The sequence below is a fragment of the Strigops habroptila genome, chromosome Z, assembly GCF_004027225.2.
Source record: "Strigops habroptila isolate Jane chromosome Z, bStrHab1.2.pri, whole genome shotgun sequence".
NCBI classification, from domain to species: domain Eukaryota; kingdom Metazoa; phylum Chordata; class Aves; order Psittaciformes; family Psittacidae; genus Strigops; species Strigops habroptila.
Genome location: NC_044302.2, coordinates 30,611,162 through 30,634,694, shown reverse-complemented (window position 1 = coordinate 30,634,694; position 23,533 = coordinate 30,611,162). Strand labels below are relative to the sequence as shown.

General features: G+C 40.7%; 1 protein-coding gene across 12 annotated transcripts in view; it reads left to right on the top strand.

Annotated features, from left to right (window-relative positions):
* Positions 1–51: 51 nt before the first annotated feature.
* The window catches only part of ZFYVE16 (zinc finger FYVE-type containing 16), a 34,296-nt gene continuing 10,814 nt past the window's right edge, over positions 52–23,533 (top strand). For 2 of the 12 annotated variants that reach the window (XM_030511489.1, XM_030511485.1), the window contains exons 1-10: positions 4,633–4,855; positions 5,266–5,398; positions 10,921–11,032; positions 11,222–13,383; positions 17,842–17,938; positions 18,823–18,996; positions 19,827–19,978; positions 22,004–22,379; positions 22,886–23,008; positions 23,099–23,254. In XM_030511489.1, the coding sequence (XP_030367349.1) occupies positions 10,963–11,032; positions 11,222–13,383; positions 17,842–17,938; positions 18,823–18,996; positions 19,827–19,978; positions 22,004–22,379; positions 22,886–23,008; positions 23,099–23,254 (3,310 nt within the window). In that variant the 5' untranslated portion in view covers positions 4,633–4,855; positions 5,266–5,398; positions 10,921–10,962. Of the gene's footprint in view, positions 104–2,273; positions 2,864–4,631; positions 4,856–5,265; positions 5,399–10,072; positions 10,114–10,920; positions 11,033–11,218; positions 13,384–17,841; positions 17,939–18,822; positions 18,997–19,826; positions 19,979–22,003; positions 22,380–22,885; positions 23,009–23,098; positions 23,255–23,533 lie in introns of those variants that run through there. The other 10 variants (XM_030511488.1, XM_030511479.1, XM_030511490.1 and 7 more) reach the window with 8 other exon arrangements.

The following is a 23,533-nucleotide window of genomic DNA, read 5'->3' as shown; positions in this document are numbered from 1 at the left end:
CCCCCGCTCCCACACCGCCACTGCGCAGGCGCGGGGGGCGCGGCTGTGCGCACGGCGGGCGGCGGCTGGCGGCTGGACGCGCAGAGGAGGGGCGGACGCTGAGGTAAGCGGGGTGCCGGAGGCGGTGCTCGGACCCTGCACCCGCGCCCCGCGGTCAGGATGTGGGTGCGGGGCTGGTGCAGCCGCGGTGGGGCTGAGCGGGGGGGGCGCGAGGCTCGGTGCAGTCGTCGGTATCGTGCCGCCGGGCGGCCTTCCCGCCTCCCCCCGCAAACTGCTCCAGCCGCGGCCTTCCCGGTCTGATTTCCCTGGCGGCGGGGCTGGCACACGGGTCCGGCCGCCTCCCGAGGCTCCCGGGTTGGGGGGAACGGGAGCTGAGCCTGGTCCTGGTGCGTCCGGGCGCCGCGGCTGCTCCCGCGGGTGGTGGCTTGTTAGCGCTCCTTTTGCCGCGGTCGGCTCCGTCTTGTATTTGCCAAGAACCTTTATCTTGCCTGGTGTAGCATAGATGTGTATCTCAGTTGAGGAAAACGTACTAAGTATTCAGCGCTGAATTTTATTCCGGGCCTGAAGAGGGGCTTGTGTGCTTCAGAACTGATAAGCTGTCATGAGTGAGATAAACTTTGTGCTGGGAAGATTATACAGCCTCAGCAGCACGAGCGAATACGCTCTCTGGAAGTAGAAGATGATAATGAAAGAAAATAATCCCCCTGTACTGGGCACTGGTGAGGCTCCACTTCGAATCCTGTGCTCAGTTCTGGACCCCTCACTACAAGAGAGACATTGAGGTGCTGGAGCAGGTCCAGAGAAGAGCAACAGAGCTGGTGAAGGGCCTGGAGCACAAGTGTGATGAGGAACAGCTGAAGGAACTGGGGTGTTTATTCTGGAGAAGAGAAGGCTCAGGGGGGACCTTATTGCTCTCTACAACTACCTGAAAGGAGGATGGAGCCAGGAGGTGGCTGGTCTCTGCTCCCAAGGAACAAGCGATAGGACAGCAGGAAAGGGCCTCAAGCTGCACCAGAGGAGGTTCAGGCTGGATATTAGGGACAATTTCTTCCCCAAAAGGGTGGTCAGGCATTGGAACAGGCTGCCCAGGGCAGTGGTGGAATCACCGTCCCTGGAGGTGTTCACACACCATGTGGATGGGTCCTCAGTGACACGGGTTAGTGGTGGCCTTGCCAGTGCTGGGGAACGGCTGGACTTGATCATCTTGAAGGTCTTCTCCAAACCTGGTTGATTCTTGTGATTCTATGAAAAACAAATCCTGGTGGTGTTTTAGGATGCTGTTTGCCACTGACTGTTCTTACAGCAGTATCTTGTTGTGTATTGCATGTTAGATTGCTTATGTGGATTAATTGCTCCTAGAGGGTTACTTACTGGTTTTGCTTACTTCTGTTCCATTTATTTTGATAGGGGGTACAAAGTATAATATACATGCTTGCACTGTATGCTTACAGGCATTAAATGTTTTAAGATGAGCTTCTGAATAACCTGTGAAACATTCTCAGTCTGTATTTAAATATAAGCTATAATGGCAGAGAACTGGTTTATTGGTGCATCCTGAAGAAAGAAGGAGATCAGAGAGAAATTGCCTGCCAGTGCTAGAGGCTGTTAGTATCTGTTGCTGAGATTGCCTAATACAAATATCTGGTTATTAGTAATGCATATCAGAGAAGAGGAGAATATTAAGGGAACACTGCTTTCCGTTGGGTAGTGATCTTTCAGACCCGATACAATAATTGTATTATCATTACTCATTTTCTAATGCTGATGCAGCTAATGATAATGGCACTGTGGGCAGTCTGAGAGAGATGTGTTTGTTCGGTTGAGCAAGTGGATTCTTCAGCTGTGGGCCTGGCTGCTGATGGCTCTGCCTCTGTGTCAGAGCACTGCTGAACATGTGTAGTTTTTAATGGATTTTTGGAGAAATTGTGTCGAATTACCAGAATGTTGCTCTTTTTAAGCGAGGAAGTTTAGTTTTTTGCAGTGTGCCATATAAGCTTTTCCCTGTGTGTCTGAAAACTTTTATCTTCAACCCCTGATTCAGCTGGTAAATTTGCAGTGGCAGCAGCTGCTGCAGTTTTGGGGTTGGATAATATGTTGTCTTGCTTAGCAAGAATGGGTTTAGTTTCTATTTGACAACATTCAAGTTTTAACAAAGCATTTGCTGAGCTGTAATGAAGTTCCTTGGTAAGTAGATTGCTGATGAACATCAAGGGCAGTCAGTTGTACCTGTAAATGTTTTATTCGGTTGGGGTTTTTTTGTCTGTGGGGCACTGAATTGGTGGGTAGGTGTATGGTGGAGGGGTATGGGAGGGGAGGAGAGGAAGAGAAAGCTGGTAGCTAAATAATTAAGCACCCTTAAAGTGGGAGAAGAGGCATACTGGGTTTGATGCAGCACTTCACTTCTACAGCACTGTGAACTTAGTTCTTAAAGGTTGTGTTTCTGTCAGAGGCTTTGTTCTAACTGTGGTAGCTGATGGGTGGTAAGCTGGGAGAAAACTACTTAAATCCTGTTGCGAGGATAAAAGCTTCAGTATAGCTTTCTGCACAGGCTAAATATGATTAAACACAATCATGGAGCTGAAATGATGTAACTTTGCAGTGATCAAAAAGACTTTCCTGCTAATCTAAAATTAAGATGGGCCAAAGACCTCTGTGCGTATGTGGTTTTCTTTATCTCTAAACCTGATCTTTTCTTGTTTTAGCATGCTCCAAATAAAAGCAGGGCTGATTCTGCAGTGACAATTAGCTGTGACTAGCTGGAGACCTGGTAATGCCTATGCTTATTAACACTATGAAGAATGTTCTTCAAGGATTCTTAAACATCAAAAGGCAGCTTGTAATCAAACATTAAACTGGTTAGCTGGTAATAATTAACTTATCATTTTATTTTACAGGTTATCACCACTGAAAACTACCACCTACCTCCATTTAGAGAAACTCTATTTGAAAAAGAAGTTGTCAGTCCATCCAGTAACTTGGCCATTCTCTACCCTGGCAAATATGTGTTATCTCCTTCTTTAAATAAGTATTGAGAAGTCCCTAGTAGAATGTTGGTTTTGAACTCTGGAAAATATGCCTGTTATGTTAGATGTGATTCATTAAAGATATAAAAGAAGTGGCCTGTGAAGTGTTTTTAAATGCATTGAGGCACTTGCACTCATTGCAGGTCATCCAGATCACAGTATTTGCTTTCTTTAGGTAACAGTTTTTAGGTAGTAGAATTATTGCCTTCTGTTTCTTATGATACTGTCTTTGTGCGATTTAAAGTGCAGTATTAGGAGTTTGCGAGAGACCAAGCCTAGTCTGACTGAGCAAATAACATAAGCAAACCTTTGCTATTCTCTTTTCTTCGATTTAAGCTTGCCTTTTGGAGGCCTCAGAAGGTAGAGAAGGGTGTTTGATCAGTTGTTCATGTGACCTAAATGAATCCTTCAGAATCCTTCCTGGGATTGGCACAGAATAGCTCACTTCAGTGCAGTTCACATTTTCTGTTGGAAGTACTGGCTTCCTGGGTTCTTCTTGGTGACTACTGCCTGGCAGAGCAATGAAGCGTTGTTAGATTTCCAATAAAAAATTTGGGTAAGATAATGAAGAATGCTGGTCAGGACACAAGTGAAAGCTTTGAAAGATAAGAGACTTAAAGTGAGCTTGCTAAGAAACACGCCAAATGCTTACCTGGAATACTCTTAGTGTGCTTTTTGACATTAATAAAAAGTACTACTCTGTCTCAAGCAGAAGTTAACAGAGCAGAGTTGACTGTTAATTGGGAAAAGAAAAGAAGTGGATCTTTGCTAACCTGTGTACTTGGAAGCCCTTGTGATCACTGTTCTTCAAGTGCGATGAGCTGCTGCTTAAGGGAGCGAGATGCACATAAGGACAGATTGTGTGATCAGAAGTGATGACCTGTAATGGTATAAAATGTTCAGAACATGACCTCTTCTATTCCTTAATGTTTTGTCTTCAGTCTATTTCTGGCTGAAGAAGTAGTAAGTGAGCACTCCAGCACTTCTTCTGACATCAGGCCTCATAGTTTACTCATACAGTAGGCAGTCAGCTGATCATAAGGAAATAATAGACCTAATTAGCTCAATTCAGTGCAGTAATCTATGAAATCGGATCTCTAAAACTAAACTACCTTACCTCATTTAACCATAACTGCATCCCCCTATCTAAACTTGACTTTCTGAAAATCTTTCTTGGATCTTGCTCTTTAAAACAGAGTTTTACAGTATTAGATAGTAGCTGTAGTAGCTGTTCTTGCTGTCCTATGGTAATTTTGTGCTTTGATTATATTCCCCCTTTTTGAGAATGATTTGTGTTTTATTTTCAAGTCTCCTCACACATAAATATTTAACTAAACCTGAAAGCATATCACAGACAGCGATTTAAACATTGCTTAAAACTTAAATTTTTATATTTTTAAAAAAATTTATAAAATGGAGCTGTTAAGAGCCTCAAGTTGTATGTCTCACTGCACTGTTGCCTCAGATACAGTTATGAACATTGTGTTTTAATAATTTATTAAACAAAAAATCTGTGAACCAATTTTGAGAGAGTCTGGTGTATTCAGAACTCAAAAAAACATGTTCAGAAGACAACACGTAATGCTGTTTAGTTAACAGAAGGTCCACGCCTTTAAGTGCATAAGAGGTGACAGCAGCAAGGAAGAGATTGGCTTAATCCTGCAGGTGGCTGCTGGACATGCAGGTTAAGCTTCCTGTGCTTTTCTTTCTAGTACTGATTTCTTCCTGCTTGTGCATTGCCCCTTCTGGTGTGCTGGCATGCTTTTTTGTATGTCTGCATGAGGAACTCATCTGGATGAAAAATAACTAAGGAAAAGCTCTATTAAACCCAAGTCAGTTCTTGCTCTGTGCAGAGTCACTGAGCAGATGTTAACTCTTGCGATGTAAGGAACAGTAGAGGGACAAGCTGTTTACGAAACAGTTCATCTAAAACCTTCAGTGGAGTCCTTTGCTTTTTTTTGTGGTTTTGTAGAATTGGGAGTATGGGGAATGATGGGTGTTTCTTCTACTGAAATTTCTGCCTACTTAAAAAAACCACAGTGGTGATGCTGCTGGTTTCAGATTGTTAGAAGTATAATTCTTAATATATTCAGAACAAATGCAGTTTGCTAAAACAAATGGTTCCTACAGGCTTCTTTTGGTCAGGGAAACAAACAGCCATTTAATAAAAACATATCACTAGAGCTTTTTCATAGCTTCTAACCCACTCCTTGCTTAATGTAAATATTTGGATTGGCTGTAGGCAAATCTAGAGAGCAAAAAACAAAACTTGGTCTTGCTGCTGAAAGAGGATTTGAAACTACATAAGAAACCAGGAGGCTTTTGCAGTTCTTTGGTGATGCAGATACATGGATTCTGGACAGAAAGGTTCAAGAAAGATAAGGAGCTACTGCTTATCATCTGTTGGGGGTGAGGGTGATTTTGTTGTGTGTTGGGGTGTTTTTTGGCGTCTTTTGTTTTGCTTTGTTTTTCTTGGAAAAGCTGAAAACATGCAAAACACTTCAAGAAAAGAGTAGTGAAATTACAGGTATAATATCATAGTTGTTCAAAGTCATGTTGTTTAAGACGCTTTACTAACTCAAATGGAACTATTTTATTTCAAAACTGTAGATTTGTCACAACATTATTGGCTCAATAGACTGACGTATTGCAGTAGTTTTCTGAGCTCTCTGTAGAAATTATTTAGTCTGTATTAAATAGATGTAAATATTTGCATATGATTTCAGTTCTACAGTGTGGCGTATATAAGGCAAGGACTCAGAGCATCTTCATGCAGCAAATCACGTTATTGCCTATAGCTCTAGCTTTTGTACCATTCTAGCAAAAGATATTTTTAGCCTATTGCTCTACCTTTGATACCAGGCTAGTTTTAGCACATTATGTTTAGTTCCTGGTTTACAGTTTTGGTTTTTTCCAACATTCTTCGTCGTTTCACAAACAGTCCCAAAACCAGTTCCTTATTTTTCTGTTCTCCTACTCCTGTCCACCTGGGTTGCTCCACTTAATCACACAGTGTACTTTACTTCTTCTTTAACTCTTTCTTCTCCAGCCAAGCAGTTACTTCTCTTTGGCAATAATCAGATAGTTTCCATCCTCTCCTACGCTACAGTTCTTTGCATTGAGTTCTTTCATTTTCAGAGAAGACAATGAGCCACCAGTGTTCAGTGCAAATTCATCCTTCTAATCTACCTGTTCAGCATTACAATCTAATAATGCATATATGCTTAATTCAAAATTTGTCTTGTGCCACTTAAGAGTGCAAAATAATGGATAATCTCTAGGTCTTCTTAAGTGTCAGATAAAGATAAACGAAATGGTTACTTTCCTCAGTATATTTTCTGAAATATGAAAGTTTTTTTGTTTCTTTGTTGTTTTTTTTTTTTTATAAAAGCTTCTGGTGTCATTGAGAAACCTGAACGAAAGTTGTTTCAGAGACATCTTTAATTTCTTGGTGATATATGTTTTATTCCTTCATTAACAATTAGCGGTTTTCCTTAAAAAAAAAAAAAAAAAAAAAATTAATTGCTGATCTTAAAAATACTCAAAATTCTGATTGCAGTCAATTGGGAGCTTAACTTACAGGTCTGTAACTCTTCAGTGTTTAATGTAGGTAATTAGGAGTGAAGCAGATGGAGTCACAGATCTTTGCCAGGACCTTGTGCTAGGTTGATGCTTGTTTTGCTTTGGAGACCTGTTTTGGTGAAGAAACAAGCAAAAAGCTAACATTGTTCTCCCTTTAAAGTACGTGACTTTGTTGTTCTAGCTGTTGGCTTTCTGTGGGATGAGAGTGTGTGCCAGTACAAAGGCCTGGGGAATGTGTGGCTGCAGAGTCATAAGGGGTCTGTGACGACCACCCCTTTTGGTCTGCACATTAGTTGTAGCTTAGGTTGTAACTGAGTGGTACAACCTGTGTAATAAATCATAGAATCACAGACTGGTTCGGGCTGGAAGGGAACTTAAAGCTCATCCAGTTCCAACCCCCCATCACGGGCAGGGACACCTTCCACTAGACCAGGTTGCTCCAAGCCCCGTCCAGCCTGGCCTTGAGCACTGCCAGGGATGGGGCAGCCACAGCTTCTCTGGGCAGCCTGTGCCAGGGCCTCACCACCCTCACAGGGAAGAACTTCTGCCTAAGAGCTCATCTCAATCTCCCCTCTGTCAGGTTAAAGTGATTCCCCTTTGTCCTGTCCCGTCCCTACAGGCTCTTGACGAAAGCCCCTGTCCAGCTTTCTTGTAGGCCCTTTAGGCACTGGGAGCTGCTCTAAGATCTCCCGGAGCCTTCTCTTCTCCAGGCTGAGCAAGCCCAGCTTTCTCAGCCTGTCTCCACAGGGGAATACCTACAAAGAATAAAAATCAGCATTATGTATTTCTGGAGACCAAGGTTTCTCGTATTCATATTCTTCAGTATTTCAAGTTTTTTGTGGTCTGTTTGACTAACTTTTTACTGTCAGTTTTGTTGCTGTCCATAAATAAATGCATAAAGATGGGATCTGTTCTGTAATGTCTCTTAATGAATCACCAGAAACTGTTAACCTTGTAGGCTTTTAATTGAAATAACTTCTGTTTCAGATTATAGTCTCTCACTTGCAGGAGGTCATGAAATGAGATTATTTTACGAGCAAGAACCATATTCAAGTGAGTGTAAGAGAAATGGCATTAAGTATGTACTACTTGTTGTTTGCTCGTTAGGTAGCTGTGTAAGATGACTTATGGTGCAGCATGCTGAAGACTTTTGGAGTGACTAACTCATGGCCATGGAGATCAATACAGTAGTAAATTCAGATTGTTTATTTTTTGCTTATATAAGGTCACACAGTGCTGCATTATGTGGTGATGCATACTAGTTGTTTCATCTTTCTTACACTCTGAAAGTTTCTTTTTGAACTATGATTCTATGTTAGCTTAAAGTATTCTTATTACATGCATATTAATAGAGTAGTAAGTGAATGCACCTGATCTGAACCATTCAGTGAGAGGAGACCTTACACCTCAGTGGAGGAAGTAAGGCATAGAATCTGGATCTGTAGCTACAGGGTGGCATAAGAGGTATGAGAGGATGTAAGTATTTCTTTGGGTTCTAAGCTTTGAGAAGAAACAGTGCTAGATGGTCAGAGTACATTGAATGAGGTGGAGTGTGAAGTCAGCCAATGCAGAGACTAAGTGCACTGATTAGAAGGAAAACTAGACAGACCTCCAGAGAAGAGAATAAAGGGATCTGAGTCCCTTCAGTTTACTTAAGGGAAGTGTAAGTGACATCTTGATTATGTGTTATAGGTAATTGCAAATTGCACAATATGGGTGTTAAGGTGTAAAAAAGAGAGGGAATTAGAAAAACAGTTTGGAGTGACCAAAGAGGCATACCATTAGGTGACTGGAAATCTTCATTAAACAAATGAAAGGGGATGTTTTGCAGTAGTGAGTGTGATTAATAAATAGCTTTCTGATGAGTTGCTAAGTCTTTAAAAAGAGGGGGTTTTAATTATTATTATTTTGTTTATGACTCAGAAGTGTAATGAGTTTTGTATAGAATAGAAATTATGAGCTTAATTATCATGCTGAATGTCTTTTTCTTTCCCTGGCCTTGAAGGAAGATGTGAGAAGATTTAAAGGCAGCTCACTGATCATCGTGGGAGAGGAGTACTGACCTCAACCCACTTAAACACACTACAGCTCTGAGTAAGACAACTGTCTCATACTTCAGCTGGTTATCTGCTTTATAGTTGTTGATGTATTTTAGATTTTAGCCTGTGTTTCATCTTACCGTGAAACATTTGGTCATAGCTGAGAGTAAATTGAGGTTGTTTGGATAGGTTGGGAGCTAAGAGAACTTACTCCTTTAACTGTCACATTCATATGCTCAATGTCGAACTGGTTGTCAGACAGAAAGATACGTTTTGTGCTTCTTATTGCAGTTTAAAGCGTGAAATCATAGAATCATAGAATAGTTAGGGTTGGAAAGGACCTTAAGATCATCTAGTTCCAACCCCCCTGCCATGGGCAGGGATACCTCACACTAAACCATGTCACCCAAGACTCTGTCCAACCTGGCCTTGAACACTGCCAGGGATGGAGCATTCATAACTTCCTTGGGCAACCCATTCCAGTGCCTCACAACCCTCACAGTGAAGAACTTCTTCCTTATATCTAATCTAAGCTTCCCCTGTTCAAGTTTAAACGCAAAGAGGCATATCGTTACCTCTTGTCCTACCAGTACAGTCCCTGATGAAGAGTTCCTCCCCAGCATCCTTGTAGGCCCCCTTCAGATACTGGAAGGCTGCTATGAGGTCTCCACGCAGCTTCTCTTCTCCAGGCTGAACAGCCCCAACTTTCTCAACCTGTCTTCATACGGGAGGTGCTCCAGCCCCCTGATCATCCTTGTGGCCCTCCCCGGACTTGCTCCAACAGCTCCATGTTCTTTTTATGTTGAGGACACCAGAACTGTTCACAATAGTCCAAGTGAGGTCTCACAAGAAGAGAGTAGAGGGGCAGGATCACCTCCTTTGACCTGCTGGTCACGCCTCTTTTGATGCAGCCCAGGATACGGTTGGCTTTCTGGGCTGCGAGCACGCACTGAAGCCGGCTCACGTTAAGCTTCTCATCAACCAACACCCCCACGTCCTTCTCCGCAGGGCTGCTCTGAATCTCTTCTCTGCCCAACCTATAGCTGTGCCTGGGATTGCCCCGACCCAGGTGTAGGACCCTGCACTTGGCCTTGTTGAACTTCATGAGGTTGGCGTCGGCCCACCTCACAAGCGTGTCAAGGTCCCTCTGGATGGCATCCCTTCCCTCCAGCGTATCAACCGAACCACACAGCTTGGTGTCATCGGCAAACTTGCTGAGGGTGCATCAGTCCCACTGTCCGTGTCGCTGGCAAAGAGTTGAACAAGAGCGATTCCAACACTGATCCCTGAGGGACACCACTTGTTACTGGTCACCAACTGGACATTGAGCCATTTACCACAACTCTTTGCGTGTGGCCATCCAGCCAGTTCTTTATCCACCAAGTGGTCCATCCATCAAATTGATGTCTCTCTGATTTAGAGACAAGGATATCGTGCAGGACAGTGTCAAACGCTTTGCACAAGTCCAGGTAGACGACATCAACTGCTCTGCCCCTGTCCATCAGTTCTGTAGCCCCATCATAGACGGCCACCAGATTGGTCAGGCAGGATTTCCCCTTAGTGAAGCCATGTTGGCTGTCACCAACCACCTCGTTGTTTTTCATGTGCCTTAGCGTGCTTTCCAGGAGAATCTGCTCCAAGATTTTGCCAGGCACAGAGATGAGACTGGCTGGTCTGTAGTTCCCTGGGTCTTCCATTTTCTCCTGCTTGAAAATGGGGGTTATATTTCCCTTTTTCCAGTCATTGGGAACTTCACCTGACTGCCAGGATTTTTCAAATATGATGGACAGTGGCTTAGCAACTTCATTCGCCAGCTTAACTGAGAAATGTCTGAGATTATGTAGGCATCATTTATTTAAACAGTTCATTTGTGCTTCAAGGGTGATAATGGCCTCTTGTGGTTTTGCATGTGAGCTGTATGGCATAAAACGTGGGGGGTCAAACTAGAAAATCCTAGTATCCCTTCTCGTATTGAACTTTCTGTCATTGTAATGCCATAGTATGTGCATTCAGCTGCATTTAGCTTTAATAAGACAGCCTCAATTTCCTGATTCAAGGTGAATTTTTGAGTGTATTGTGCATAGTGTAGTGTAGAGTGTATTCAGAGCACACAGAGGCTGACAGCCTGCAACCTTGTTTGTTCTTGATTTTGTTCACATGGAGAGAGATGAAAGTGTTATTAAAAAGGGAAAAAAAAATACTTCATAGAAGTTGTCTTCCAATAATAATACTTTGTAAACACCAAACTTGTGGATGAAAGACTGTATTTCTCTTTTTAGGTTTAAGAAGGCTAAAGCTTCACTAGAACTGTGTCTAGAATGGACAGTTACTTTAAAGCTGCAGTTTGTGACTTGGACAAACTACTCGATGAATTTGAACAGAATACAGGTTAGTTCCTGCACTGCCTTGTTCTCCAGTATTAATGATTTTGGTCAAATGACTGTAACCGTGGAATTTGAAACTAGCCTGTGCCAAGTAAAAGCTTGTATTAATCAAAAGACGGAATATAGAGACAATACACTTTGAAAGAGAGGAGTTTTACAAACTTTGTTTTTTATTTCTTTTTGCTTGAAACAGATGAGTATGACTGCTACAGAACTCCCCAAAATCCATATGACTCAAAACACCATTCACTTTCTTCGGTTCTGGATTGCTTACAACATGTATACCCAGCACCAAAACTGCAAGAGGATGCTAACAGTTGTACTTCATCAGAAGAGATCTCTCTAACTAGCCACATTGGAGCATGTGAAGTGCTTCCGAGTTACTCACCGCAAAACGAGCAACAGAATGTTTCTGGACCTGATCTTTTGTCTACTGTGGACAGCAGTTCCTTAAAGGAAATTCCGGCTTCTAACCTGAGAAGCTGCAGTGTACCTGTGTGTGATCTCGTTAATGACACAAGTAACTTAATCCACTCAGTGTCTGCTCAGGAAGATACTCAAAAGTTGCAGCCAGATGACTTCCAGTATAGTGAAGGCTTGATTGGCTTTGGTGTATCTTGTATACCTGTTCCTACTTGTGTGTCATCAGCTGGTCACAGCAGTGTTTCAAGTACAGAGCAGAGGGATGAGAGCTCAATGCTACAAGATTTAGGACATCTTAAAAAGGAGGAGATTAATCATTTAGCTTTAAAATCAGACAGTTATGCTACAGCAAAGATCTCGATTCCATGTGATAATCAACACAGGACAGAATCTGTAAAGTGCAGTGAAATATTTGAGCAGCTTGAACAAACTGCTTGCCTTAATACTGCATGTGTAACATTACAGGATTCAAATGTGTACAGTCCTGAAGATGAGAAAGCATATGAAAAATTGCTTTGTGAACTGCAAGATGAAAGTGCAGCAAGCAAAGAGATGTATGGAAGAGATGCTATAGAAAAGGTAGACTCAAAAGATGAGACCAGTGTTGAATCCATGCCTTCAGATCTGCCAGAGAGGCCTCAGTGGCACAAAAGCCATGCAGCATTACCTGTAAATGGTGTTTTACCAGGCTCCTCATTTGAAACAGGAGCTAAAGCAGAACTGGAAGAGAAAATCACAGAAGATAATGCAGGAACAGAAGAACTTACTAGCAATGAAATACTAAACAGTGTTTCAACTCCATGTATTTCGGTTGAGGACATCCACACCCCGTTGTCGTGTTTTCCACTTCCTGTATCCATATGTGGTTCTTTAGTTGTAACAGACAAAACAGTTACTCCGTTACCTCAAAATGTGGCAGAGTTTATTAGTGATACTTCAGCTGTTCATGCTGGAATGTCTAAAACTGATCTCTCTGATAGGGAATCTTGTGAAAACACTGACTTGAGTGAACCAGAAGTATATGTAGATAAAATCCATGAAAGTATTGTGGAAAAACGTACAGATGAAGAGAGGTGTAGTAATGAAAATGATGACAGTGATTCTCAGCAAGTCGAAGCTTTTGCTTCTGCCTTCCTAGAATATGAAGCTGAGCTATATGGTGTTGGTATAGACTCTTATTACAATGAAAGTATGAGCCCAGTTATGTCTGACTTTACTGTGGAGGAGAATGTTATTAAAAGTGATACTCTAATAAGTGATGCTGAGCTTGATGATTTCTTGTATGGACAAAGTCTTCAATCCAATGTGTTGAAGTCTTCAGATGATGATAGTAACTTAATGGAAGCTGATACAGATGAAGGGAATTTAATAAATGTGAACAACGTGGGTTTCATAGAGCTCACTGAAGAACACATGCAAGCAAAACTGGAGGAGATAACAAACATTAGTGATAATCTTAAAGTATCTCTTACTGCCAGTGAATCGGAATCTGCAACAGAAGAGAATATGTGTAGTAGTCAGGACATGATTGAGAGCAGTAGTGAAGCACTAGTTCCTAGTGTTCGTACTGAAGGTGCGAGACCAAAGCAGTTGCTTGGCCTTTCCCACAGAGCTGTTGGTCAAAGACAACAGAGAGGAACAGATGTACTTGAGAGGGAGAATCAGGAAGCCAGTTCTGTTATCCCAGAAGCTCCCCTCTCAGGCACCAGCCTACAGGTTGATAAAAATCCTTATCCTGCGCACTCTGGGGAAAGCAGCTGTGAAGCTGGAGGAAATCAAACATCTGAAAATGTGAAATCACTTAAAACACCTGCAGTTCTGTCCTGGAAACAACCATTGTGGGTTCCTGACTCAGAGGCACCCAACTGCATGAACTGCCAAGTCAAGTTCACCTTTACAAAAAGACGGCACCACTGTCGTGCATGTGGAAAGGTGAGTAACTGGAGAGGGGCCCTGTGATACTGAAAGCAAATTAATTCTAATTTAGGAGTAACAAAAGTACAGGAGGGGAAGAATATTGACAGATCTTTTTCTAGATTTAAAGCATTTAAAAATTATATATATGTATATTTCTTCATAGAAAGTTAAAGACTGTTGGAAAAGACTGATAATTAATAAATGCATAACTTTACATAAAAAGTAATTAAAGGGAAGTACGGATAATGTTCTTACCATGTCTTCCATTCCTGACTAGATTATTATGTTTTGCATAGAATAAGGAAGGTGAGACAGTGGACTACTTCTTAGTAGTCATGGTGAATTGGTTTCTTACTCAGCTTTTAAGTCGGGCTTAAGTATTCAATCTTAAAAAAAATGATGTGGCAATGATGATGATTTGAATTCGGGTTAGTGGTTATACCAGCTGTAAAACATTGTCCATGAATCTGGAAAGATTGCATTCTTTCAGGAGCTGTAACAGCAGTACCAAGGTGCATGATTTATAGCCTAAATCTGTCCTCCTCTGTGTTTAGAAGTGTAATTTTCTAGGGAAGTCATCTTGGGGAAAAATGTGCTACTTCGGTGGCATGAATGGTACTCACCAACTCAGCAAGTGATCTGTAGAACTTTTTTCAGCCTGTGGTCTTCTGCAGTGAGTGGATAACACCAAAGCTTATTCTTAATCCAGAATTCTTTTGTTAGCTGCTGTGGTTTATGCTTGTGCTAGTGCATAAATGGAAATACTAACAATACTAGTGAACTTATTTTTCAGTCTTCCTCTATCCATAAAGTAAGCTTTATGGATAAGAATGCAAAGTAAAGACTAATATCAGTACTTACTAGCTTTTTGCATCCCCAGTTCTGAGAGGGTTGGCTGTTTTTTCCCAGGATACCTCTTCTAGCAGTGTGTATTCAAAGCATAGTGAACTAAAATGTAGGTCTGCATTTGTGTGCTAGGAAAATGAAGAACTTGTCATTGTGACAGCCTAATAGTCATTGAACTTAATCATTTGGCAGAATATCCTATTGAAGCTTTGTAACAGTTTAAAACACAGTTCTTCAGTGAGTTTCATTTTAATCATAAGACTGTCTTGAAGTTCCTTTTTTGCATTCACTGTGAAATTCTTGCACCTTGTCTAGAGATGGGGATAAAAGCACCCCATTGCACAGTCCTGTTTAGAGCCATCAGCTGTTAGTGGTGTTGATCTTGTGTGTTAACAGAGAGGGTTTTGACAGAAGAACAGTTTGATTAGAGGGAACATCACCATGCACGTTCATTGGGAGAATGAGTGAAGGCAATATGGGTTATCTGAACTTTACCGATACTGGAGTGCCATGCAGTTGTAATTGCCATAGCTTTTCTGAATGTGCAGTAGCTTAACTTTCCGTCTTGTAAGACTTTGTGTCTCTTTAATAGTAACTTTTTGTCTTAAAACAAACAACAAAAAAACAAAACCTAAAACATTCCTTGTGGATCTGTTGTGGGTTGTTGTGTTTTCAACCACTTGGACATAAGGAGAAACAGGTAAGAATTCACCGTCGTCCTTTGTGGACTATTCTGGAAGACAACTGTGTAGTTTTCACATGATCCTGCAGCTTTTTCTATCAATGAAGATGGCAACACTTGTGAATTCTGGCTTCCGTGCTGGAGGGAAGTGTCAGGTTAGTGGTCTCTCCTTTCTCTCCCATCTGCAGCACTTGTGACGTGAGACAACTTCACAGTTGCTTTGTTGAGGAGTTTATCTCTTCTTGTGGTACCCTTCCTCTTCCCAGCTCAACCAGAATCAATTTCTTTGCTCAGCAGCTTCATCTGCATCTCATTTTCCCCTGTTACATTACCTGTCCCTTTAGTTTGTCTTCACATCTTGTTTCCCTTAGGAAACAGGAATCCTCTTGTTTCCTAGGATTAAGCAGTGGGTCCCAGTGACATGAAATGTAAGACAATACCTGTTGTGAAGGATTGTACTGCTTAGCATTTGAAGCCCTAAGGTGGATTGTAACTGCTTAGCAATTAATCTTCACAAGTAACGTTCTTGAGATATTTACTGAGCATGTGCATTTTCAGTTGAGTAACACTGTAACACTAATGCAGAAGCAATTGGAATAGTTTCTTTCTCATACTACACTGATCACATATTACTGTTCTCATAGTGACTTTCCCTACTTGAAGGAGTTCACTTGTAATAATTTTATTTCAACCGTCACTACTGTTCGGTTGGTTTTGGTTTGGGATTTTTTTGTTTGTTTGTTTGTTTTTCCCTTAATCCACTTTGTTCTCCTGAAGGTAATTACAAGTAGCATGAGACTTTAAGTGTTCTTTCCACCTGCTTAACTCTGGTCAGTGGTAGAAGGCTTCTGTCAGAACAGGGTTTTGAAAGATCTCTTTTGTAAAGGCTAAATCTGACTCTAGAGTCTGCATATAGCTAAAAATGGCAGGACTCTTTAAAAACCTGCAAATCACCCTGAAAGAACATAAAGGAAAAGTGAGAAAAGCATCAGATGTTTATGGGAAGTCTTGCAGAAAGCAGTTTTACTAAAGGCATAATTCTTTGAGTGGGATTGTGCAGGTGTGGTCCAGGCTAAAGAGATGCAATTTTTCCCCCGTTTCTACTTAAAAACAGGATATATATCCTGTTGGAGTAGAAGAGCATATTCTGTTCTTTCAAATCAGTCTTCAGCAAGCTTTTAAAATACTTTGAAGGGAGTGAGTAACATGAAGGCAACTATGCTTATTCTTTCTGACAAAGCTGGGGAGCCTACTTAGCCAACATAGTTCCTGCACCAGAGTTAGTAAATAGATTGGGATACAGTGAGCTCTGGATTAGACAGTGGTTTGTGAGGTAGAAGAATTTCATGACAAACTGGTAATGCTTGTTATGGAGAGACTGCAAGATCAGTGGATAAAGAATGGATCTTTGCTGGTATGAGACTAGATTGTTTTAACCATTATCTGAACCCTAATGAGAGATTTCAACAGCTATCTTCAGAGATAATACTAAAGCAGTAAAGCAAATCTGACCCAATTCTGGGGTTCAGTCCATCTTCCTGTCACTGTTGTTTCATGTAAAATAGTTACAGGGTTAACAGAAGTAGGAGTGAATTTCGGAATAGGTGGTGCACCCTGGAATTCTTTTCATCATTCTAGATGAGAATATACATTCAATATCACTTTTGTCGTCCTTGTTGCTGCTCTTTGTTGTGTGCATATTGTGGGTTTTAGTTTGTTTGCTGGGGTTTTTTTTAAGTTTCTTCATGAGAAATTAAGATAAAAGGTGGAATATAAGGCTACAGAGGGTTTAGAATCAAACGAGTGTATTTCTTGGAAGTTTTCTAATTGCTGTGCAATTGTATACCAGCTGCTTCCACCTATGACCTTTAAAAAAAAAATAAATCCAATTTTAGCTGTTTTGTGGGCACATGGCCTTATATGATTAGATCCACCCACACCAAGAAACTTTAGATTCTGCTCTGTTTCACAGCTGAATCTGAGAGAGTGTTGCCAAGAGCTGAATGCATGGCTGCGTAATATGGATGTGCTTGGTTTGAAGGAAAGTTGGTTTGTAGGCATCTAAGGATTGCTTTGGTCCAAAAGAAGCAACAGGCCAATTTCAGCAGTGATTTTATGAATAGCTTGTGGAGCGGTTCTGGGGAACAGGACAGGAAGAACCCTTGAGAAAAGCAGAGTTAGCAGACTCTGTAGTTCGTCCCAATTTGTGGAGCTTTCGAGATTCTTGATCATAGAATCACAGACTGGTTTGGGTTGGAAGGGACCTTAAAGCTCATCCAGTTCCAACCCCCTGCCATGGGCAGGGTCACCTTCCACTTGACCTGTCCAGCCTGGCCTTGAGCACTGCCAGGGATGGGGCAGCCACAGCTTCTCTGGGCAGCCTGTGCTAGCGCCTCACCACCCTCACAGGGAGGAACTTCCTCCTAAGATCTCATCTCAATCTCCCCTCTGTCAGGTTAAAGCCATTCCCCCTTGTCCTGTCAATACAGGCCCTTGTCCAAAGCCCCTCCTCCAGCTTTCTTGTAGCCCCTTTAGGCACTGGGAGCTACACTAAGGTCTCCCCGGAGCCTTCTCTTCTCCAGGCTGAAGCAGCCCAGCTCTCTCAGCCTGTCTCCAGAGCAGAGCTGCTCCAGCCCTCGCAGCATCTCTGTGGCCTCCTCTGGACTTGCTCCAATAGCTCCTTGTCCCTCTTGTGTTGGGGGCCCCAGAGCTGAATGTGCTGAAAGACTTTTTAGGCTAGTACTTTTCGTTCTCCTCAGACAGAAATACATTGTAAGATACAGATGGTAAAGCTCCTTTTATGCTGCCATACTTCAGAAAATGTGTGTGCATGCTTATATAATGCAGTCCTTTTTAGTAAAAGGAGTAAATAATAACAGGAACTTAATTTAGGAAATACTGTGATTTTCGTCTGTAATATTTAATTCAATCTTTTTCTGGTTTAGGTTTTTTGTGGTGCCTGTTGCAAACGAAAATGCAAACTACAGTACATGGAGAAGGAAGCAAGAGTGTGTACTGGCTGTTATAATGACATTAATAAAGGTAAAAAAGTTTTTTGAGTAATTGCAGTAATCGTTAAAGAAGAATAGGTACAGCTAGCGTCACTTCAACCTTTGTTCTTTTTGAAGAACTTCAATTACTTTAATTAGTGCATGTTTTCCTCTTTCTGAGATGGCGGGAGGAAGAGAATAGTTGTACCTCTTGGTTGGATTTCAGTTCTTATGTTAAACTTTGAGTAGCAATCTGGTTATTTTTTATTTAAAAAAAAAAAAAAAAGCAGGTTTGAACTCTGTAGGCCTAAACATAAAGTTATGCTGTTGGGTCATCTGTGGCAGGAGTCTAGCAAAAGTGATCCTCCCACCACAGTAGCATTCTATGTGTTTAAAGGCCATACCCCTGCTTGTTCTCACATGTTATTTGCCCATTTTATGTAGCTTTCTGGCCTGATATTTTTACAAGTCATAACAGTGTTACAGAAATTGAATCATAAGATAACCTTATGTTAACTGAAAGCGAAGCATGGATGCTTGTGGAAACATGAGAAAAAATTGAGGTCTGGATCATTAATACTTAAATAACAAGTTGAAAGCATACCACGTGAATAGTTTGACTTGATAAATGTGATATATGTATTTGCACCAGGGTACAGGGATCATATGATTCAATGCGACCACTGCAGCAGCAGCAACATGTACCAGGTCTATTTGTGTGTTAGAAATGAATTAGGCAAATGTGCAGGTAGAAAATCAAGAATTTCCTTCTGTACAATAGCTTGAGTGTTCATTTTCCATAACTAGCTGTCAAATTATGCACTGCTTTTGAAAAAAACAAAACCAAATAAAAAAAACACAATTCACCCATAATAGTGCATTGCAAACAAAATTCAATCGACTGTGAGATCTTAAAAAGTAACCACATTCTTTTAGCACAGGCATTTGAAAGGATGATGAGTCCAACTGGTCCTGTCCCAAATTCCAGTGTTTCTGTTGAGTGTTCTGCTGTTCCATCTTTGGAGGAAGCTCAGATACCTGGTAGTGCTAGCTCTCCTTCACCTTCTACATCATTACCTATCCCGGTACTTAAACAGCCTGGTACTGAAGGTATGCTAAATATAATGTAATAGATCTAACACTTTCAGGATCTCTTTGGAAAGAGTTGTTTATCACATCATGGATTCACACTTGGTATCGTGCTTTTTTTTTTTTTTTTTTTTTTTTTTTTTTTTTTTTTGAGGGGTGGGAAAAGGAACTCAGCTGGAACACTGGAAAGTTACTTTTATTTCCCAGTTTTGATGCTTTGTATGAGTTTGATCAAGCCTGGTTTAAATCTCCATTTATCTAACATGGATGTTACTTTTTTAATCATCCTCTGTTTATGTTGTAATTTTTTCGTGTGTGTTGATACTACTTTCGTAACTTCAGTATAGCTTAAAAGACTTCTGGCTTGCATTGTCTAGCAGTAAAAGCAAAAAGTAGTTGTTAAGGGAAAACTTGCTAGGGAGCAGTAGGGATTCTTTTTCTGTGTAACTATGAATGATTAGTGGCCAAGTAGTGTCTTTGTTTCACTTTTATTAAACATCTGACCTTCAATGAGAATAAATCTTTTAAACATAGCAATAAAGTTATTTTTAGAGAGTATTTCATCTTAGTTGTGATATTCTCACCTTACTACAGAGGGATGATTGAGGAAGTTGACATCCTTGTATAGGAATTGGTAGGTTTAAATATAGCATGGCAGCTTCCTCTACAAGTATGAGGGTTTTTTGCATGAGATTTTTTGCATGACTGAAGCCTGGCTCATGTCAAACTGTCTACCTGTACTGGTGCCAGTAGTGTATATTTGGGGGGAAAAGGGGCTCAATTTTTATCCTTTCAGCTTTCAGAACAGTACAATAATATGAAGTCAGTGTTGTTTTCTTAACCTGTCCTAGGGCTGTGCCCCAAAGAACAGAGGAGAGTTTGGTTTGCGGATGGGATTTTACCAAATGGCGAAGTGGCAGATACAACAAAACTTTCCTCGGGAGCAAGGAGGTCATCAGAGGACTTAAGTCCAGTAAACCCTGAGGTGCCAGAGGTGCATATGGTATGAATTAAGAAGCGTGTGTAGGTGCATGAATTAACTCTTGAAATAACTTTGCTTGCTACTGATGGGGTCCCTTATGTACCATAATATGACTTTTGTTTTACAGCTTTTGGAATCTGAACTAGTATTTGATTATTTTTTGGGGGGTGGCTGTGAAGTCCTTGGGCTGAAATCATCTGTAGGCCATACTTAAAGGAAACCATGTCTGGTTTGGGATATATGTGAGCTTTAAAAATGCTATGGCAGGCAATTTTCCAAAATAACTTTGAGGTTTTTTTCTACCCACCCATGATTAACTACTTCTATGAGGGTAACTTCAGCCATAGTTCTTAAACCTGCCATTAACAACATGATTATAGTAGAAATCTGTGGGTTTTTTTTTTTCAGTGGCTTGTTATAGTTTGCCTGTTGGGTTACATTAACCAGAAGTTGCTTAATGCCCTGGAGTACTACGCTATAGGGTGCAGCAAAATCTATGTATTGCTTCTAATGTTAACGAAAGCTGAACTGAGAGGGGGATTGACTTTTTTATAGTAGATCATATTCATAGTGTTGAACTAGTTGCACTTGACGAGAAAAGTCCAAAGAAGTACAAGTTTGTTCTGGAAAGATTTGGAGAGATTCCTCAGCTGGAGCCTCTTTAGAATAAAACAACTCTGAAACACTATCTCAAGTGGTAACGTAAAATTCTATGATTCTAACAGCATTGAAGAGTTTTTAAAACAAATTAGTAAAGCTATCAACTAGACCAGATCATTGCTATTTGAGGATCTGAGCAGTTTCCGCATGTGTAGCATGTAAATCAGCCTAAAGTCATGAAGAATTGTAAATGTGACTTCATTTGAACAACGAAGGTCTGCAGTAAGTTGCACTAACCAAAAGGTAAAGCCTGTTTTCCATTGTGGGGAAAGAGTAAGACATTTTCTCTTGCAAAAGATGGGCACTGTCTAAAATTAAAAGCAGCATGGACAAAGACAGTGGGAAACAATTTGTTGGTGGTTCTTATATGCAGCTTCAGAAGCTCAAACAAAATCACTGTACTGCAGCTCTAAAACAAAGGATGTACTTCACTAGGTAACACATTATCCTGAACGTGCTCCCAGAGGGTACTATGGGGGTCAAAAGTATAAAGTGATGTGAAACACCAGCAAGCAAATTCGTAGGGAAGAAGTCTATTAGAGGCCAAGTTACTCATGGTTTTGTGTGTGGGGTGTTACTTTTGGGGTTGGTGTATTTTTTTTACGTGCTTATTTTATTTTTCTGGCATGCGTATCATCTAAACAGAGGATCTGTTGGAAGCTGATGGGATACCAGGAGAACTATTACAGGGCAAGTGTAGGGTTGTTAGCTTTTTTTTCTTGTTGCAATGCAAAGTTTTCTCTATTGAGGTAGGATGTAGGTCTAACATACTTGAAAGTTGATAGTGCACCCCTTGATTTTTTTGTTTGTTTGTTTGGGGGTTTTTTTATGACAGCTCATATCCTAATGTGCCTATGCTCATAGCTTGTTCACTTTGTTGGGGGAGCGCCATAGGTTTTACTCCAAACTACAAATTAATTAGACTGTAAAATCCTAGACTCAGCTATTGGCACATTATATAGAAATAGAAATACATTTGCAGTACTGAAATGGTGATCCAAGTGCTGGCACATTAGTGATGACACTGTTCAGTAGCTGAGCTAAACAGATTACTGGAGGGGTACGTGTTTTACTGTTGTTTATCTTGCGTTTGACTGTTGTGTGCAAAAATGACCAGTCTGCAGCACTCTGATAGGAGTTCTGTGTTACCAAACAAAACATTAACTATGCATCTTCACCTTAGGTAGCTCCTAAAGATGGGGAAAAAGGAAAAAAGGAAGATCTAGGAGAGATTTGGTGGGTTACTTATCGTTTAGAGGAAATGCATTCTCAGAATTTGTGATAAATTTCACTCCGTTTTTCCTTCTTAGAATGCTAGTAATGAAAGTTTAGCTTTTTGTGAGACAAGAGTATATGTATTTTTATTTACTGATTTATTCTTCATAGGCTGCAAGCCCAGAGGAAGATGATATGTTACCTGATGTAGATCCAAAACAGAAGGAAGAAAGTGATGATATTACACAAATGGAGGAATTATGTCCTGTTTCTTCAGATGATGCACAGCAGGCCGTTCCAGACCAGAGTGAGGTGGTACATAGTTATACATCTGTAACTCTAGAAACCGAAGAGTGTTCTCCTGCTGCAGAAGCTGAGAAGACTAGTTCCAGTTCAGTTGATCAGACTACTAGCAATGTGCCTGTTAGTCCTTCAAGTTACAGAGCACTGTGTGGTGTTGAGAACTGTGTTCGCAAAGAGATCAGCCTTGTTCCTGATGGTGATAAACTGCCACCGCTTCTGCTTGCAGTGGGTGAAAAAGGAAAAGGTAAAATTTGAGAAAATTTAGCAGGATGTCTAAATACAAACTTGTGTGTGTATCATTTATATTTTAATACAATTCTAGTAATTCTCTCATTTATTTGCTGCGCATTGGATTGTTGGATAATTGAACATGCATTATTAACAAGATCAGTGTATTATGGAAAGAATACTTGATCACTTAAATGCGTTATAGTAGTGACTGCTCATTGATGGTAACTAACAGTACCAGAGTATGGGTAAGGAGTCTGCATGCACAATTAGTCAGTAATTGCCAAATAAATGGTAGCCGTAGTTTCCACCTTTATTATAAGTTACTGGTTTATTTTTATATGTTGCTGGAATCTCAGGTTTAGCTGTTCATCAGTTGATCTGTAGCTATTATAAGTTTGAGAATAGTGGCCACCCTCTTAGGATAGGACGAGACAGTCTTTTTCATATGCTATGATCTGCAGTTCTTTTTTTGGGTGGTTGGTTGACATGTTGAACTAAATTGGGTGTTAATTCATTTAGATCCTCTAGTGGAAGAACATCCATCTCGCCAAAAGATCACCTTGCTTCTTGTGGAAGGAGGTCGTAATCTGTTAACTTTTATCCTAAATGCAAACTTGCTTGTGAATGTCAAGCTAATAACTTGTAAGTAGTGCACATTTTCTGTTACGTTAAATCCAGCATTCTTTTTCTGATAAAATAGCTTTACTGTGGTACCTTTCTTTTTAATTAAAGATTCTTCAGAAAAGTGCTGGTACTTCTCAACAAACGGACTGCATGGTTTGGGTCAGGCGGAAATTGTCATTCTGTTGCAGTGTTTGCCAGATGAAGAGATTTTTCCTTGTGAAATACTTAAATTATTTATTGACATCTATAAGGATGCAATGAAAGGTATGTAATTTTAATGCTATTTCATAGTATCTTCTTGCTGATCTCTAAAGCAGAATATTATATTTTTCTTGAAGAATTTTAAGTATCTAATGATTCTGGAAAAAACTTGAGTGTTAGCCTTGGGTTCTAAATAAACAACAGGAAGAAAAGAATTTTAAGTTTCTCTGTTTTGTATACTTCTGTAAATATCCTGCTTGTAGAAGGGGGTTTTTTGTTGTTGCTTAAGTCATACTGTGTTGGAGATTCCGGGTGAAAGTCCTCAAGTCTATGGTTTAGGGC